We start from the raw sequence: 19692 nt of genomic DNA on the forward strand, positions 1-19692 counted from the left end.
CGTCCCTGGGATTTTCCAGGGAAGAACACTGGAGTGGGTTGCCATTTCCTTCTCCAATGCATGAAAGTGAAAAGGGAAAGTGAAGTCGCTCAGTCCTGTTCCGATTCTTCGCGACCCCATGGACTGCAGCCCACTAGGCTCCCCCATCCCTGGGATTTTCCAGGCAAGAACACTGGAGTGGGTTGCCATTTCCTTCTCCAATGCATGAAAGTGAAAAGGGAAAGTGAAGTCGCTCAGTTCTGTTCCGACTCTTCGCAACCCCATGGACTGCAGCCTACCAGGCTCCTCCGTCCATGGGATTTTCCAGGCAAGAGTACTGGAGTGGGGTGCCATTGCCTTCTCCCTTCCTTCTAGTAGTCCACAGCTATTTAGATACAAACTTAAAACTGTTATCCTGATTTCCCACCTGAAAGTATTTTCCCATGTTACTTGGTCTTCAAAATGATCATTTTCAATGATCTTAATATTCCAGTGAATATACCAGAATTTAATTAGCCATTTAGACCTCAGTCTGGCAAAATAGCACACACTCAATAAATTTGAACTTAAAGTACTGAAGGATTGGTTCCTTATACCACATCATTTTGAGTGACCACTTGTTGAGGTTTTATTCTAGATTAGAGGTCAGCAAACTATAGTTCACTTTTTTTGCAAATCAAGTTTTACTGCAACACAACTGCACTAACTCATTTATATATTGGCCATGGCTGCTTTCCTGCTACAACAGCAGAGCTGAGCAGTTGTGACACAAACTGAGTGGCCTGTAAAGCCTAAAATATTCACTTCCTTTTCTTTATAGGAAATTTGCTGTTACTTGTTCTAGAAGAAAACAGAGGAGAGTATCTTCATGAGCAGAGAGTAGCAGTTCATTTTTTCCATTAAAAAAAGATAACCATAAAATAAAACATAAAAGAAAAACCCCAATAAATTAGAGTTCATGAAATTAAGAATATCTGTTTATCAGACAAGAAAACAATATTCTATTGGAGGGATGGGTAAACAACAACCTATGGATCAAATTCAGCCCACTGCTGGTCACTGTGAATAGTTTTCTTGGAACACAGCCATTTGTTTATTGTTTGTAGCTGAGTTTGCACTGCACCAGCAGAGTGAGTACTTGTGAAAAAGACAGTATGACACTCAAACCTAAATATTTACTACTTGGCCCTTTAAGAAAAAATTTGCCAGTACCTGCTTTAGAATATAGGAAATTGAAAAAGTAAATTATTAAAGGGGGCGACAGAGGATGAGATGATTGGATAGCATCACTGACTCAATGGACACGAGTTTGAGCAAACTCTGGGAGACAGTGCAGGACAGGGAAGCCTCGCGCACTGCAGTCATTGGGATCACAAAGAGTCAGACACGACTTAGCCATGAACAACAACAACGAATTATTAAATGGGACTAAAGAAGCTGCAAAACCCAAGATTTTTTTAAACAAAGTTATATTTTTGTAGTATGACTCTATACTTTAAAGTACAGAATTCCATATTGCCACTCCTCTACTTAGAAATGAGTTGATAAAGACTGAACATACTTATAAGAAGTGTGAATTTAGATATAGGATCTTCTTTTTTTTTAAGGGAAGAATACATATTATGACCAAGTTGCCATATTCTACACAAAATATAGTAACTTTCTATAAAAAAAATTCACTGCCTCACATCCTTAGGATATGAACCATTGAAAGCTGAAGTGTTAGTCACTCAGTCATGTCCGACTCTTTGTGATCCTATGGACTGTAGCCCACCAGGCTCCTCTGTCCATGGGATTCTCCAGGCAAGAATACTGGAGTGGGTTGCCATTTCCTTCTCCAGGGGATCTTCCCAACCCAGGGATTGAACCCAGATGTTCTGCATTGCAGACAGATTCTTTATTGCCTGAGCAACACAGGGAAAGCTGTGAACCATTAGCAATACATGTCGGGTATAAAATGAGTGCCAACCTAAGCTCCAGTATTCTATCTGATACTGTCCTTTAACCACATCTAGAAAGGAAAAATTCATGTGCATCTGAGACTTTACAATTGCTTTGCTGACAAATAGCCACCACATCTCAGTCACTACAGAGTCAAGCGTCCATCAAGTTGTGACTTTTTTACTTTTTGGCTGCACCACATGACATATGGGATCCTAGTTCTTGATCAACGATTGAACCCACACACCCTGCAGTGGAGTCTTAACCAGTGGACCACCAGGGAAGTCCCAAGTTGTAACTTTTTTTAATGCTTTTTATAGTTAGGATCCTTATTTCTTCTGGGTGATACTTATACAAATGTGTTCAGTTTATAAAAATTGATTGAACTGATTGAGCCCACGTCTCTTTTGTCTCCTGCATTGGCAGGCAGGCTCTTTACCACTGGTCCCACCTGGGATACTTCGATAAATATTTTTAGGAGAAGAAGAAGGAAAAAAAAAGGAAGCCCCCTTCTCACCTGCCACGCTGAGCAAGAAACTCTTTAGTCAGCATCATGAAAACTACTCAAGCATACTGAAATTATTTGACAAACATTTATGAATAGATCTTATTCATTCATTCATGAAAGAAGTATTTATTAAGCAGTAGATAAAACAGACAAAAAGACCTGCTCTTATGAAGTTTACAATACTAGATATTTTGGTTATAAAAGGTTCAGTCCCTGCCTGAAAGAACTCCTAAGTATGCATCCAAAAGAATTCTAAGCAGGGACTTGAACAGACACTTGGATGCCAATGTTCACTGCAACATTATTCTTGTTAACCAAAAGGCAGAAACAATCCAAAAGTTCATCAACAGATAATGGTATATACATACAGCAGAATATCATTCAGTCATAAAAACAAAGTTCTGATATATGCTATAACATGAATGACCCTTGAAGACATGTTAAGTGAAAGAATCCAGACACAAAAGAACAAATACTGGATTATTCAACTTATATAAGGTATCTAGAATAGGCAAAGCATTATGCTTTCAAGTAAAAAGTAAAGTAAGTTAAAAGAAGCCAGTCAAAAATGACCCCACACTGTATGATTCCATTTATGTGAAATGTCCATAATAGGCAAATCTCTAAAGACACAAAATATATTAGGAGTTGCTTGCATGCATTCATACAAAGTCGTTTCAGTCATGTTCAACTCTTTGCGACCCCATCAATGTAGCCCACCAGGCTCCTCTGACTATGGGGATTCTCCAGGCAAGAATACTGGAGTGGGTTGCATACCCTCCTTCAGGGATTCTTCCCAACCCAGGGATTGAACCTGCATCTCTTATGTCTCCTGCATTGACAGGCAGGTTCTTTACCACTAGTGCCACCTCAAAAGCCCTAGGAGTTGCTTAAGAACCTCTAAACAGAAAGATAGGGGTGATAGCTAAAATGTATGAGTTTTTTTTTTTTAAGTGTAAGAAGGTCACAATAAAGCAAGCCACATGAATATGTTGATTTCCCAAGGGGTATGAGATTTTTGAAGTGATAAAAATGGTCTACAATTGACTCTGCTCATGGTTGCACATATCTATGAACATACTAAAACCCAGTAGATTTTACTTTGAGTGGACTGTATGGTATCTAAGTTATCTCACAAAGCTGCTTTTAAAAAGTATTTAGAGAGAAAAGAAACAACATATTACAATTAGACTGATTCAACAACAATAGAAAGGAGGTGCCAGTGGAATAATACTGTCAATGTCTTGAGAGAATTTAACTGTCACCCTAGTGTTCTACGCACAGCAGAACCAAATTTCTTTTTTTTCCTACATATACATATATCTGTTCTTTTTCAAATTCTTTTCCTGATTAGGCAGAACCAATTTTCAAGAACATGGGCATAGTAAAAGCATTTTTAGGCAAAGACAGAGTTTACCATCAAAGATTCTACTCTCAAACTGGGGCGCTATGACAACCCAGAGCGGTGGAATGGGGTGGGAGGTGGGAAGAAGGCTCAAGAGGGAGGGGACATATGTATATCTATGATATATGTTGATGTATGGCAGAAATCAACACAATATTGTATTATCCTTCAATAAAAATTAAAAATATAAAGATTCTACTGAAAGAATATTCTAGGGATTTCCCCAGTGGTCCAGAGGTTAAGACTCCGCACTTCCACTGCAGTGGGCACAGGTTTAATCCCCAGTTAGGGAAGTTCTATATGCTGGGTGGTGCAGCCAAAAAAGGAAAAGAAAAAAACCTAAAGAAAATATTTTCAGAGGAAAATAATCTCAATTAAAGGTCTGAGATGTAAAAACAATGATGAGCAAAGAAACTGGTAAATATGTGGGCAAATCTAAACAAATATTAATTGTGAAGAAAATAATAATGTCTACTACGTGTGTATGTGGAGGAGGATGGTGAAGAGTCAGAACTAAAATCAGATAATAGTGTACAATGTGGGAGGGATATGATCAGAGTTAAAGCATTCTAGGGCCCTGTATCTTTCAAGATGAAGATAAAGATATTGGTTACCTCTAGACTTTAAGAAAAGCCTTAAAGATTTCAACTGAGAAAATTATAAATAGTTATTAATTCATTAAAAAATAAACCCATTACATGATAAATGACATATTTGATGAAAAATAACTATATCTTCCAAACAAAAGAAAAATAGTAAGAAGGATGACTTTTTATATATTTTACATTTTATACTATATATGCATATTAAAATAGGTACAATAACAACACCACACATAGAGTATGTAATTTCCAACCAAGAATGGGGGAAAACCACAATCAATCCAAAATAAGAGGTATGAGGAAAAGAATCAGAAAAAAAGCAGATCATTTAGAAAGCTCAAAATAAGAGATCTCAGGGCTCCCCTGGTGGCTCAGTGGTAAAGAATCTACCTGCCAATCCAGGAGTTCCACTCTTGATCTGGGAAGATTCCACATGCCATGGAGCAACTAAGCTCATGCACCACAACTGTTGAGCCTGTGCTCTAGAGCCTGGGAGCTGCAACTACTGAAGCCTGTGCACCCTAGAGTCTGTGCTGCGCAACAAGACAAGCCCACGTACCACAGTTAGAGTAGCTCCTGTTCCCTGCAACTCTAGAAAAGACTGCAGCAATAAAGACCCAGCACAGCCCAAAATAATAAAATTAAAAAATAAGGTATTCCTACTTATTTCTACAATATCAATAATCACTACAAAGGTAAATAAACTAATTTTCCAGGCAAAAGTGAAAAATCATTAAACAGGATTTAAAAATAAAATCTGTGCTACACTAAGTTGTTTCAGTCATATCCAACTCTTTGCAACTCTACGAACTGTAGCCAGCCAGGCTCCTCTGTCCATTGGATTCTCCAGGCAAGAATGCTGGAGTGGGGAAGTGTCTAAGACATGAGGGCAAAGGAAGATTTTTCAAAAAACCAAAAGACAGAAATACACCAAGCCATGTTGTTGCTGTTCAGTCGATAAGTTGTATCCGACTCTTTGTGACCCTATGGACTGCAGCACAGCAGGCCTCCCTGTCCCTCATTATCTCCTGGAGTTTGCCCAAGTTCATGTCCATACCAAGCAACATACTAGCCAAAATAAAGCCTGAGTTGACAATGTCAATATCAAACAAAATGACTAAAACAAAAAGCATTTTAACAAAATGCTACTCATGATACAGGTTTGACTCAGCAGGACAATATGAAAACCATAATTCTGCCTTTACCTAATAATAGACTTAAAATATATAAAGCAAAATTTGACAGAACTTTTTAAGGAAAAATTGACAAGTCTGCCTTCTGAGTGGGAGATTTTCAACATATTTCACTTGGTAATTGACAGATGAGCAGCAACAGCAACAACAAATCCATAGGATATGGAAAATTTCAATTCCAATAACCTTCATTCCCTTACTCTAGTCTTCAACAACTCACCCCACTGTCACTCTAAATCCTGTCATCACATTGAACCAGTCCCCCCCTGCAATCTTAAACTCCAATGCTACAACTTATATCATTCCAGTTTTTAATCCTAATACATGCCTTTAATGTCACCAAGGCAACCTGAAACTCAGCTGTTTGTGCTCCCAATCTGCTCTCCTTTGTCTTCACCTTCTCCCTTTTCTCTCTAGACTTCCTGATCCATTAGCTCAGTCACTCTCTTGCCTTCATGTCCCACCCTGAAGGAACTACGACCCTTGACATTAGCAACATCACAAATTCGTGCTCCCTAAACTTAGAGTTGGACTGTGAAGAAATCTGAGCGCCGAAGAATTGATGCTTTTGAATTGTGGTGTTGGAGAGGACTCTTGCGAGTCCCTTGGACTGCAAGGAGATCCAACCAGTCCATTCTAAAGGAGATCAGTTCTGGGTGTTCATTGGAAGGACTGATGCTAAAGCTGAAACTCCAATACTTTGGCCACCTCATGTGAAGAGCTGACTCATTGGAAAAGACTCTGATGCTGGGAGGAATTGGGGGCAGGAGGAGAAGGGGATGACAGAGCACGAGATGGCTGGATGGTATCACCGACTCGATGGACTTGAGTTTGGGTGAACTCCGGGAGTTGGTGATGGACAGGGAGGCCTGGCTTGCTGCAATTCATGGGGTCACAAAGAGTCGGACACGACTGAGCGACTGAACTGAACTGAAACTTATCTGGGCCTTCAGAACTGTGTCTCTTAATCTATCTCTATTTTCACCAAGAGCTATTTCAAAATGTATACTCTCAAACATAACATTCTATCTTTTCCTCCTCATTCTCAGCAGAAGACCTTGCCTCCTACTTGAGTGAAAATTTGAGAAAAAAAAAAATCACTAAAACCACTGGGCAGGAATTCCCTCAATCACATCCCTTACTAACTCACAAATTTATGGACATCAACACCCATCTCTCTCTTCCTATTGAAAAGAAATCCCTATAACTTTAACCCTGAAAGTGATAGTCATTCAGTCGTGTCTGACTCTTTGCAATCCCTAAGGACTGTAGCCCACATTCTCCAGGGAATACCGGAGTGGGTTGCCATTTCCTCCTCCATTAACCCTGATCCCTAGTCTTATTTTGATACTGCTCCTCTATATTCCCATGGAACTCTGTGGATACTATCACAGGATTTATCACACTGTACTTCTCTCTCCTACTACATTTAAAGATCTTCAAGGCTCAGCCTCTTACTAGGTAGGTTACCTTAGCAAAGTTACATAACTTTTCCAAGCCTCAGTTGTCTCATCTGAAAAATGGGAATAGTATTTCCCATAAAGCCTGCCTCTAGTCACATGACCCTGGATAATTATTTGACTTCTCTGTGACTCAAACTCCTCCTCTTTAAAACTGTATATGTCACAAAGGCTATAAAGAGGTTTAAATGAGTTAAAACCACTTTTTATCTGGTGTGTTTTACATTTACAGCATATTTCAGTTTGGCCTAGCCACATTCCCAGTGCTCATTTAGTCACATGAGGTTAGTGGCTACCACACTGGAGAGCACAGTATAGAAAATAGTAGGTGCTAAATAAATGTTTATTTTGAATTGAGGTTAAGAATAAAAAGAACTTTCAGACCCTCAGAACTTGGAAAAAATACATAGTCTGACATTTCATTTTCTACATTTTAACATCTCTGAAAACAAAACTAATCCTAAAATCAATATCAAGTGACAATTTTAATGGCAACATTCCATTGTAATGGTTTGAAAGATAATGATGCATCTTAAAACTGATGGCATCTTAGAGTTGGTGAAATACTGTGTAAAGCACTTGGTCCATGGTATCTAAGGTTCATATAAGTTAACTATATGAGGCTTATAGTTAACTTATGTGCTACATTGATTTGGTCGTGTCCGACTCCTTGCAACCCATGGGCCATAGCCCACCTGGCTCTTCTGTCCATGGGATTCTTCAGGCAAGAATACTGGAGTGGGTGGCCATGCCCTCCTCCAGGGGATCTTGCAGACCCAGGCATTGAACCCGGATATCTTATGTCTCCTGCATTGGCAGGCGGGTTCTTTACTACTAGTGCCATATGGGAAGACCAATAGTTAACTTACTTTTACTCATATTTGTATCTCCAATACTAGTTCAATGACTCTCACATTAGTTAATAAATGTTCACTGAGTGAATTTCTACAGGATGTAACCTCAAACTTTGTACATCTAAAGCCAAACATATTATGTTCCTTTTAAAACTACCTCCTTTTCCACAAATTTCCTTTTATGGTCAAAGGTACCATCATTTTGCATCATGCTGACTTACAAACTCTATCTTTATATCGTGACCTTTCCCTTAATCCAGTTTAGGTACTAGATTATGTCAATTCTTCCTTTACAGTCTACTTTAAGATTTGTCCCTTCAATTTTTCATACCCCTTAATCTCTGATAGTGATTCTCAGACTTTTTGGTCTCAAGACTCTTTATATTCTTAAAAATTAGAAGATCCCCAAAAGCTTTTGTTTATCTGGTTTATAGCTGTTGATATTCACCATATTAGAAATTAAAGCTAGGAAATTTTTTTAATGTTTAGTAACTCATTTAAAAAATAAACTCATTACATGCTAAACATAAATGAAATATTTTATGAAAAATAACTATATTTTCCCAAAAAAAGGCTTAGCGTGACATAGTTTTACATTTCTACAATCTCTTTTATTTTTTTTTGAAAGAATATAATAATTTATTTATTCTTAATATTTCTCTTATATTACATCAAGTCATTTCTACAATCTCTTTAATGTTTCTGACTTAATAGAATATAGACAGATACTCTGCTTATGCATTAAATGTAACAATATATTGTTATGATTGAAGCACATGAAGAAAAGTTAGCCTCACACACATATGTAATTGGAAAAGAAGGAATATTTTAATAGCCTTTTCAAGAAAATTGTGGATATTAGTCTTTGATACTTCACCAAAACTAATAAATGGTAGTCTCTTAGGAAATAGCTGCAATGTGGATTCTGAAATCTTATCAATGAACTCTTTGTACTCTATTCCATTAAAATTCATTGATATATCTTGCACTTTGGATGGCTTTTACCCATACATAATTTCAAACGAGATCATTTGGAAATTAGTTATACCTATCTCCCAAATGTTGACATATTTCATTATATAATTATTAATATAATTATAATATAATTATAATCATTATATAATACTAAAAATCACAGTCATTAATATTGTCCTTCTCATCAGCAAAGTCTTTTAAGTATTGGGAAGCTGTCAGGTTCACAATGACAAATACAAATTTTTCAAACTTGTCATTTTTGCTTAAAAGCTCAAATTTTACCACTTGCAACAAATAGTGCCAGTTGTTTTCTATGAAATGACCAGCTCACTTTGTTCATTTTCAAGAAAACATATGCCAAATACCAAGTCTGAATAACCATAGTTTATATGTCAGTCATTCTTTGAAGTAAAAATGGTATTCCATGGAAAAAAGCAGCTAGTTTGGCTCACAATTCAATCACACAAAGTTCCTTTCCTCATGACAACTGTTGTGCTTTAATATGCAGAAGGGATTTATTTATACTTCCCATTTCATCAACAGAATATTAAAGATATGTCTCACAGGTTGAAGTTTAATATAATTAATGAATTAATCTTTATTGCTTCATTTGGGGCATTATTAAGTAAAACTTGCATTTTTGTTTTTTACTACAGTAAAGAACACAACAAACCCTTCTACAGTGTGGACTCACTGCCCTGAGTGTGTCAGAAGTTTTATCCATCATCAGTACAAATGTCAACACAGTGAAAATAGCTACTAACATCTTGATATCACTATAAAGATAATTTTAACCTCTGAGACCTCCTGAAAGTTCCTCAGGAAGCATCAAAGGATCCACAGAGCATATTCGAGAATTGCTAGTTTAGGATATCATCATCATGTCAGTCTCCTAACTAGTCTTCCTGATTCTAGCTTCCATCCTAATTCATAATGTTTGGCATTATTAGATACAACTTCCTACAATGTTGCTTTCAACATGTTCTGTCCCAAGTTTTTCAGTGATTTCCCCACTGGATAAAGTTCAAATTCCTTACCATCATATTTAAAGACCACTACAATTTTTCCTCACCCAATTTTTTCAGCCTTATCACCCACCACTGCCCGACATCAAATGTAATTAAGTCAGTCTGATCTGTTTAAGGTTTCCTAAAACACAATTTACAACTTTTGCTTGAAATATTCCTGTCATATCAAACATCAAATCTCAAATCCTACTCCACCTTCATGGCCCAGTTCAATGCCCACATACTTTATGATGCTTTTTCTAATCACTCTGGTTTACAGTGTTCTTTTCTTCCTGGAAATATCACAGCAATTACTATCCTCACATTAACATACACTGTCTTTGATAATAGAACTTATGCATTGTCATTTAACTTTATGTGCTTTTCTTAGTCTCTGAAATAGATTACAAACCCCTGGAATATAGAAACTCTCAGCTAATCTTTGAATCTTCTACACTGTCTCATATAATGCAACAAACATAGTCAATTTTTGAAAATGAAATCAATAAATTAATTCCCTCCCTTCCCCAAAGCAAGAGAAGTTCTGTTAGATGAATGGTTCACACGGTCTGTGAACTACTGATGGTCCTTGAAAAACTTCCAGGTGGACAGTAGATTGATTTCTTAGTTATTAATGCTTTCAATGGGACTAATTATGCTATTTAATCAAAATCAGTCCACTGGCATCTCATGAAAAGTAATCCTCTCCTTCTCATTAATTCTGATGAGGTTTTCACAGTGTTAATCAAGAAACTGTAGAATAAGTGACCCAAAGGACCCTGTTGAAGTGGTTTAAAAGGGAAAAGATGGCAATCATTGCTCTAGATCAGCAAAGAGACTCCAATGTGAACTCAATTCTATCTGTAACAATTATTTCCTTAAAAGAAGATAAAAAGCAAATGTGGGGAAAATTTCATTTGTTAATCTGAGAGACGGGTATAACAGTGTTTGTTATGCTACTCATTACACTTTCCTGTTTCATACATTTTAAAATAAGTAAGGAAAGTTGTTTGGCACTTTGAAGCACATATGGTGCATCGATATACAAGCACGTACCACTGATCAATGCATAATGCTGTTCAATTTTTACTTACCAGTGCATCATCTTGCAATGAAGCAAAAAAGAAGCCATAGAGCAAGTTAATTTGCTCCTTGTGATCAATGAAGTCAAACATTGCAACCAGCCAACGATAAAAAAGCACCTATTGAGAAACAAAATGCTTATCTTTAGAGAAATATAACTGGCACAAAAGAGCTTAATTACCCCCCTCAGGACTGTTTTAGAAGCCTCTAGCACAAAGAAGGATAATAGATTTTATTTCTCAGTAAAAATTTCTATTTGAACAGAGTTCTTGCATCAAGCTTTATTGTTCCAAAACTACAAGCTTTGCACAAAAGGCCACTACCATTACTTCATAAGTGGCTCTTCCTTGCCAGCCCTTAAGTGGCTCTGAAGGACTTATCATCAAAGTGTTTAAAAAAATTACCTTGGTGCTACCAGAACACTTGCCAGCACAAAGCCAGGAGACCGCCTTAACCACAGAATCTTCTGATATTAGAGTTGCTGGAATCATACACTTGAATATCCGAGTGTTTACAGCACTCCCTAGAAAGTAGACAAAGTCCAAATTAAACTACATTTTAGGGTCTTGATTGTCCCTTCACTGTAATTAACTCTTGGTCCTAAAACTTTCACTTTACGTTGAAGGCAATAAAGTAATATTCAATAACTCTTATGGCAAAGGCAATGGCAACCCACTCCAGTACTCTTGCCTGGAAAATTCCATGGATGGAGGAGTCTGGTGGGCTACAGTCCATGGGGTCCCTAAGAGTTGGACACGACTGAGCGACTTCGCTTTCACTTTTCACTTTCATGCATTGGAGAAGGAAATGGCAACCCACTCCAGTATTCTTGCCTGAAGAATCCCAGGGACGGGGGAGCCTGGTGGGCTGCCATCTATGGGGTCACACAGAGTCAGACATGACTGAAGCGACTTAGAAGCAGCAGCAGCAGCAGCAATAACTCTTATCATCATTACAAAGCATAGTTTGAAACAAAAATGTACCTTTAACTTCTAATAGAAACTATAAAGCAAATTCTTTGGCTCTAATATTTCTATCTAACAATGGAGGATGAATACAGGATCTCTTCTTGGAAGGATGAAAATGTTTCGACATTAGATAGTAGTGATAATTGCCCAACTCTATGTGCTGTGCTTAGTTACTTAGTCATGTCCGACTCTTTGCAACCCCATGGACTATACAGTCCATGGAATTCTCCAGGCCAGAATACTGGAGTGAGTAGCCGTTCCCTTTTCCAGGGGATCTTCTCAACCCAGGGATCAAACCCAGGTCTCCCACATTGCAGGTAGATTCTTTACCTTCTGAGCCACCAGGGAAACCCAAGAATACTGGAATGGGTAGCTTATCCCGTCTCCAGGGGATCTTCCTGACCCAGGAATTGAACCAGGGTCTCCTGGATTCCAGACGGACTGCATTGTAGGCAGACCTGGGAAGCCCACCCAATTCCATGGATATGCTTAAAAAAAAAAAAAAAAGAACAAAACCAACCCCATATGCTTCCAAAGGGTGAATTTTATGGTATGTGAATTACATCTCAAAAATAGTGTTTTACTCCTAGGAAAATTTAAAGGACTTTTTAAAATGGCATAATAGATTCTGATTTATGTAAATCTCCTGAAAGACATCTTACATCAGCTGCTACATTTAAGAATAGATAGATTCATTTGTATTCTCCATCCATGCCCCAAAAGTGGAAAGGATACCAGAATGAAACAACTACCCTATTAGCTGGTAGTATTGTCATTCTATATTGGTCCAATCTTTCCATCATTCTCTGGCTTCCATGCTATTCTCCCATCTGCTAATAGAAGTGATGTGACCAGTAGCTTTGTCTTAATATACACCCTATATCAGCTTCTGCTTATTCAATAATTTTATATATACATACATTATCAATTTTTATATTTAAACATTGTTTTATTTGCATTATACTGTGGTGATCAGAACCATTCACTGAAAAACTAGTGTTCTCAACTTCTCATACAAGTAGAAGCCACAACAGTATCTTGGATACATGTGTTTTTAACCAATGTTTTAAAGGCATTACAGTGTGGTAATCACATCCATTCAGTATAACACTATTCTCAATTTCTCCCGAGAGTAGCATTCTTAGAAATATACAGGTCTTTAAACACTGTCTTAAATGCACTATAGCATGGTGATCACATCCATTCACTAAGATAACACTGTTCTTAACTTCACCCATAAGTAGCATTCTCAGAAATTTCTTATACATGTCTTTTATTTTCCTACAGGTGCAGACCTCTTGTTTTTTTTTCCTTAGTAAAAATTGTTTATATTTAAGATGCACAACATGATGATATGATATAATCAGCCCTCCATATCCTCAAGTTCCACATCTGTGAATTCAACTAAACACAGAAAGTGTTCCTAAAAAATATTACATAAAGTTCCAAAAAGCAAAGCTTGAATTAGGCATACACAGGCAACTATTTACACTGCATTTACATTGTATTTACATTGTATTTACAGTTGTATCATTGGAAAAGACTTTGATGCTGGGAGGGATTGGGGGCAGGAGAAGGGGACGACAGAGGATGAGATGGCTGGATGGTATCACCGACTCGATGGACATGAGTCTGAGTGAACTCTGGGAGTTGGTGATGGACAGGGAGGCCTGGCGTGCTGCAATTAATGGGGTCGCAAAGAGTCGGACATGACTGAGCGACTGAACTGAACATGTAAACACCTGGCAGATACTGTATACCTATTATAGTAAAATGACTACTATAGTCAAGCTGATCAACATTTTATTTCCTTACATAGTTACCATTTTCTTCTCTGTGATAAGAGCACCTAAAGTCTATTCTCTTGCAAATTTCCAATATTCTATACAATATTACTAACTTTAGTCATCATGTTCTCTAGATTTACTTATCCCACATAACTACAACAATGTGTCTCATCAATTTCTACCCCATTATTTTGTGTTGAAAAAAGGAAGCAGTGATGGCAGGTAATGAATAATAAGAATAAAAATCTCTGCTTTCCACTCAGTGATTTCTTGTTTTTACCTCTCTTCTCCCCTATTCCCATCCCCCAATTCTTGTAAAGTTTATAACAGTCTGACCACTAATACTCTATACATATACCACATTCAAGGGGAGAATTCTATGTTGAATAGAGTCCTATATTGACTCTATTCTTACTTCCCAGTGACTTTTTAATTACTAAAGAGTACAAAGTCCCTTTGTACCTAATTATGACATTTCTAGCATACCTGCCCTTGAATATGCATTTCAACTTAGCAAAGGAGTTACATACAAAGATCTAATAGTGATGGGGGATATTATAAAAATAACTAAAAGGAGAAAAGCAATTAAGGAGGCTACCTTTAATATCTCTAAATTCCAGCTTAATAGAAAAGTGAAATTAGACTAGAAAGGGAGATTATTTTACAAATTGTTATATACAAGTTTCAAAGCCTGAGGCATGCATTTTTAAAAACACATGCATTTGCTACAAGACCTAGCAAACATCACAAAAACCTAATCGTTCATTTCTGAGATATCATAAAAGAAAAGAGAAATTCCAAAGTAGAAGACATCTGTATATTCTATACATGTTTTAAGGGGAGAAGGAATAGATAGAATTGTTCTCGATGGACACTAATTAGTTAAATATGAATTCATGGATATTTGTTAGAAGCAAACAATCTGAAACCACTTACAAGAAGACCAATTTTATTAGGTCAAATTTAACTTTCTAGGAAAACAGAGAGCACTAATCAGGTAAAAATAGAGAACTAAAATACCCAGAAGTCATATACTGAATTCAGCTAGTCATTCATTGTTTCTTTAAAATACACACACATACCCTTGCAAATGGCAACCCACTCCAGTATTCTTGCCTAGAGAATCCCATGGACAAAGGAGCCTGGCGGGCTACAGACCATGGGGTCGCAAAGAGTCGGACACAACTGAGGGACTAACACACACCCTTGCAAACATGATAGGATATGCACAAAGGAACCCAATATGCAAAATGGTATATTAAGTATCCAATTTTGATAGTTGTCTTAAAGAAAAAATGTAGAAAATCTGATAGCAGTGTAGTGCACTATAAACACTAGAAGGGGAATAAGGAGACCAGAGTTTCCCGGTTCTAGCTCTGAGATGAAGCAAGTCTCTTTAACCACTCTGGGCTTCAGTTGCCTCACATTTAAAATGAGAATGTTCAAGAGCTAAAATACTCTCTAAGTCTAAATTTGGATGAGGGTAGGTTAAAAGGTTCTTAAGTGAAAAGAATAATGGACAGATACTATTTCTTTCTAAGATTCCCCCCACCCCCATACAAATGAACTTAGAACAGAAAAGGAAGCATTTGCTCCAAAGAAAAAGCATCTTAATGGTTACAGCCACAGACACTGGAGTGGAGACAATATCAACACCAACTTGTTGTCACTGATAAGTGAAACTAAAGGCAATAAAGTACACTAGTGATCTCTTAATGTGCCTTCCAGCAACACTACTTAAACTATTATCTACCCTTCCTAACAGAAATACTAAAAATCACTTCTAAGCATTTGGTAACAAGAATCCATTTTAAAAATAAAAATGTGATAACTAGCCATTTTCAGCATATGCACATAGCAACTTTTCGTTAAGGTAGTTTCAATATAGTGAGTGAAAGTGAAAGTCGCTCAGTTGTGTCCGACTCTTTGCAACCCCATGGACTTCTGGGCCAGAAAACTGGAGTGGGTAGCCTTTCCCTCCTCCAAGGGATCTTCCCAACCCAGGGATCAAACCCAGGTCTCCCGCATTGTGGGCAGATTCTTTACCAGCTGAGCCACAATCGAAGTTTGGACATAAGAAAGGTCCATTTGTATAATCTTAGATTGGTTTTATGAAGAGAATAGGAAAAATATACAGTTCTTTAACTGCATCTGATTCCAACCAACAATGTAATTCAAATTCTGAAAGGCAAAACTAATGCTGAAAAATTTATCCCCGTGACATACCAAATTTGCCACTGAGTGCCACACTTAATAGAATGTCGATTCCTTCTGGAGCTAACCCATTCTTCCATGCCACATTTTCCACAGTTTTCAAGTGTTTCTCTTTATTCTGTGAAGTTTTAATGGGACCTGAAAGAGGAACAATAGCAAACAGTGAGGACTTTAAAACTCTCTCACTCCTCAGCCTCAACAGTTACAATTAGACTACTTCAAAGGAACAGCTTTATGTAAAAAAGAAAAAGTCTTTCTAAAAACCCTTCAAAGCCCTTACAACCCTAGAATATTTGACAGCAGGAAAACTGAGTCCTGCCCTGGTTTCTTTGCTCTAAACTAACTAAAGGCACCAAGACTAAGGTGTTTTCAATAACTAAGACAGTGGTTCACAAGCTTTCCTACACATTTGAATCACTTAGAGAGCTGCTGAAAAATTCCAATGCCCAAGTTGTGTCCCATACTAATAAAATCAGAAAATCTAAGAGTGGATGCCAGGCACTAGTGGTTTCTAAAGATTCTCGGGTAGGGGACTTCTCTGGTGGTCCAGTGGTTAAGAATCTGCAGTGCAATGCAGGGGACTTGGGTTCGATTCTCAGTCAGGAAACTAAGATCCCACATGCTGCAGAACTACTGAGACCTCGTGCCACAACTAGAGTCTGTGAAACGAAAGACCCCACATGACACAACAAAGATCCCGAGCACCTCCCGTGACAAAGCTGCATCCATGATGCGGTCAAATAAATCAATATTAAAAGAAAAAGATTCTGAGGTAATTTAATCCCAGTGTGCAACAGTTTGAAAACCACTCTGCTGGAACATTCTTTGCTGTTGTATCCCTAGTACCTAGCATACTGATATGTAGTTAAGTGCTCAATAAATGTCCATTAAATAAACAAAAATCATGAATGAGCAAAAATATGCTTTCCTTTAAAAATCCTTACCAAAAGAGTCTAGAAATTTTTCACAGGAACAGGCCTTACACAAGGAAAACAATCTCTTACCTTTCTCAAAGTATCTCAATGCTATCTGCAGAGCGTTTTCTGCTTGATCATCAGCACCTTCATAATCTTCCACAGTATTGTTCTGTCCACATTTTGAGATGCTCTTTGAGTCATTTAGGTCCTCTTTTACTCTCCAGGCCGAGAGTCTAGTCTGATAGCTACTACTATCCTGTGAAGTCCTCTTTTGTGCCCAAGAGTTAACTTTCTTTTGAGATGACATTACTGCACATGTTCTATACAAAAACAAGTGTCAAGGTGTCACTAACCAGCCAAACAGTCCCTCCCTTTTTACTCCAAAGACAGGGACCACACCTATCTGTACTCCCCACATTTAGTACAGAGCACCTAGCATACAAGTACACAATAAAAAATGACAGCAATCCAGGCAACAAAATCTATAGGTTAACTTTCTCAAAAAGCCCTTTGACTTAAAGAGGAACAGAGAGAAACAGCTCTCCAAGGTAACATTCACCAGCTGAACCGGCCCTGTGGGAGGGGGGATAAAAGATGGTAAAAGTACAGGGAACATAACAAATTCTCCTAAAATGGCTATATCACATAAGTGAGTCTAATACTAATTCATCTCATGAACTCAATGTTACTTTCTCCACTCCTATTTCTCTCCACTTTGCCTTGATTTTGCTTTTAATCTTTAATGCTTCCTGCCTTGTCAGTGCAAAGTTTGGTTGCCAAACTAAGGATTCTCAGAACAGAAACATGCCTCGCTAATTCACTTATTCAGTAAATAATTACTAAGCATCATCTATATGCCAAGCACAGTTCTACTTATCAGGGATAAATAATAAAAGTCAAGGCCTCTGCTACAGTGAAACTTACAGGGGGTGGGATGGGGAGGCACACGAGTCAATAAATAAGTAAATAACTAATAGTGAACATAATATACAGTGGTGTGATTAAAAAAAGGGTGGGTGAGGTGACAGTGACAAGCTACTGTGGAACAAGTGTTCAGAGAAAGTCTCTCTGACGTGACCTTTAAGCTAAATTCAAATGCCAGGAGGAACGAACTATGTTAAGATCTGGTCAAAGAGTATTTCATGGAGAGGAAAGAGCAAGACATACTAAGATCTTGAAGCAAGGTCTTTGTGTATTAAAGAAACAGCAACACCACCAGTAAGAGGTGAGGATGAGTAGTGGCATGAAAGAGGTACAGAGTAGTGGGAGACAAAGTCAGAAAGGCAGACAGGGACTGCTATATTGGGGTTTGCCAACCAAAACAAGGAGTCTGGATTTTAAGTGTCATAGGCAACTAACTATAAAGGGAAGGGAAGAGTGTCAGAGAGGAAGTGATACCATCTGATTTAGGTTTTAAGATCGTTTTAGCTGCAGCGCAGAGAATAGAATGTCAGGGGTCCAGGAGTGGAAACAGACAATTTAAAAAGTTTAGCAAAGGGCCAGAAGAGATGTGACTGTGGTCTGAACCTGGCCTAAAGTGTAAACAGTAAGAGAGACAGAAGATGATTGCATTCGTGAAATGTTTTGGAAGGAGATTGATCAAAGCCGTAACAAAAGAATTGGATGAAGGGAAAAAGAGAGAAAGCCAGAATGACTTCTAAATTTGGGGCTGCAAATGGGAAAAATGAAAGGAATGGTCGTAATGACACTCAACCCCACCTCCCTTCAACAGATAAGGCCAGAGCAGGAAGGAGAGCAATATGTGTGTCTAGACCACCAGGAAGTTCCAGGTTGCCAGTTGTTTCCTCGGGTCCTACGTAAGAAGGGCGGGCGACCAGCTTCTGGCCCCTTCTGATGGAACCTTCCAATCGCTCCCCAAGAACTCCCCTCTCACAGCCTGTGTCAACAGGGAGCAAACCTGGCCGCGACCACGGACCCACTGGGCAGATTCCTGGTCTAGGGGAAACCCGACACCTTGGAGGACTGCCTTGCTCAGAAATCAGGAGATTAATTCTCTTCGGTACCTGGGCTCCCATTTTGCCGTGTGTTTAAAAGTACCTCACCTTATACACTCCGCGATCCCAAATCCTCCGGGTTCCAAACACCACCTCTCGGATTCAAATAAACTGGCTCCACCCCGCGCATGCGCTTCCACGGGGATGCGGGAGGCGGCGGGGCGGAGCCACGTGCTCTGCTGAAGCTTGATTGGTTGAGTCACAGCTCACTGGCGCGAGGCAGTGCGCGCGCTGACGCTGACGCAAACTCAATTCCTCAGAGCCGCGCGCCCCACCCGCCCGGGCCCGGGGACGCGCAGCAAGTCGGCGGTTGCTGCTGAAATCAGCTGATTGGCTGACGTTCCCCTCGTTCTAATATTGTTCGCATTCGTCACTGTGCGTAAAACAAAATGATTAGTGTCTCGGTTCTTGAATTTAACAAGACCACTTATAGCGATCCTTTTGCTCAGGCTGATTCCAAATGTCGGGACTTTGTAGGAAAATATGAAACTGCAAACTTCTCAATAAAGGCTGTTCTCCCTTGCTGGGCAAGAGAATTAAGCTAAAGGGCCTGAGACCTCTGAAGCTGTCTCTAGGAGGTGAGAGGAAAGGACAGCAGAATTTTACCGAGAATGGGCATGCATACCTTCGAGGGTTTGCTGGAAACGGCGTCTTGTATGTAGCTGGCCAATCAAAATGCAAAGGTTCCTAACTTTGAGGAATCGATGGACTTTACAGACACTGGCTAAAACAGCAACAAGGGCTTAGTCTGAGACCTGAGATTAGTCCCTGGTTTAATCTTCCT

The 19692-nt window shown here is 38.6% G+C and overlaps 1 protein-coding gene across 5 annotated transcripts in view; it reads right to left on the reverse strand.

Annotated features, from left to right (window-relative positions):
• Positions 1-19099, reverse strand: part of CENPI (centromere protein I) — a 58841-nt gene extending 39742 nt beyond the window's left edge. For all 5 annotated transcript variants that reach the window (XM_055563032.1, XM_055563029.1, XM_055563031.1 and 2 more), the window contains exons 1-5: positions 18957-19099; positions 16981-17213; positions 15989-16114; positions 11412-11530; positions 11019-11126 (exon numbers count right to left, since the gene is read on the reverse strand). In XM_055563032.1, coding sequence (XP_055419007.1) covers positions 11019-11126; positions 11412-11530; positions 15989-16114; positions 16981-17200 — 573 coding nt within the window. In that variant the 5' untranslated portion in view covers positions 17201-17213; positions 18957-19099. The remainder of the gene's footprint in view (positions 1-11018; positions 11127-11411; positions 11531-15988; positions 16115-16980; positions 17214-18956) is intronic.
• Positions 19100-19692: the final 593 nt, after the last annotated feature.

This window comes from Bubalus kerabau, chromosome X (assembly GCF_029407905.1).
Source record: "Bubalus kerabau isolate K-KA32 ecotype Philippines breed swamp buffalo chromosome X, PCC_UOA_SB_1v2, whole genome shotgun sequence".
NCBI classification, from domain to species: Eukaryota; Metazoa; Chordata; class Mammalia; order Artiodactyla; family Bovidae; genus Bubalus; species Bubalus kerabau.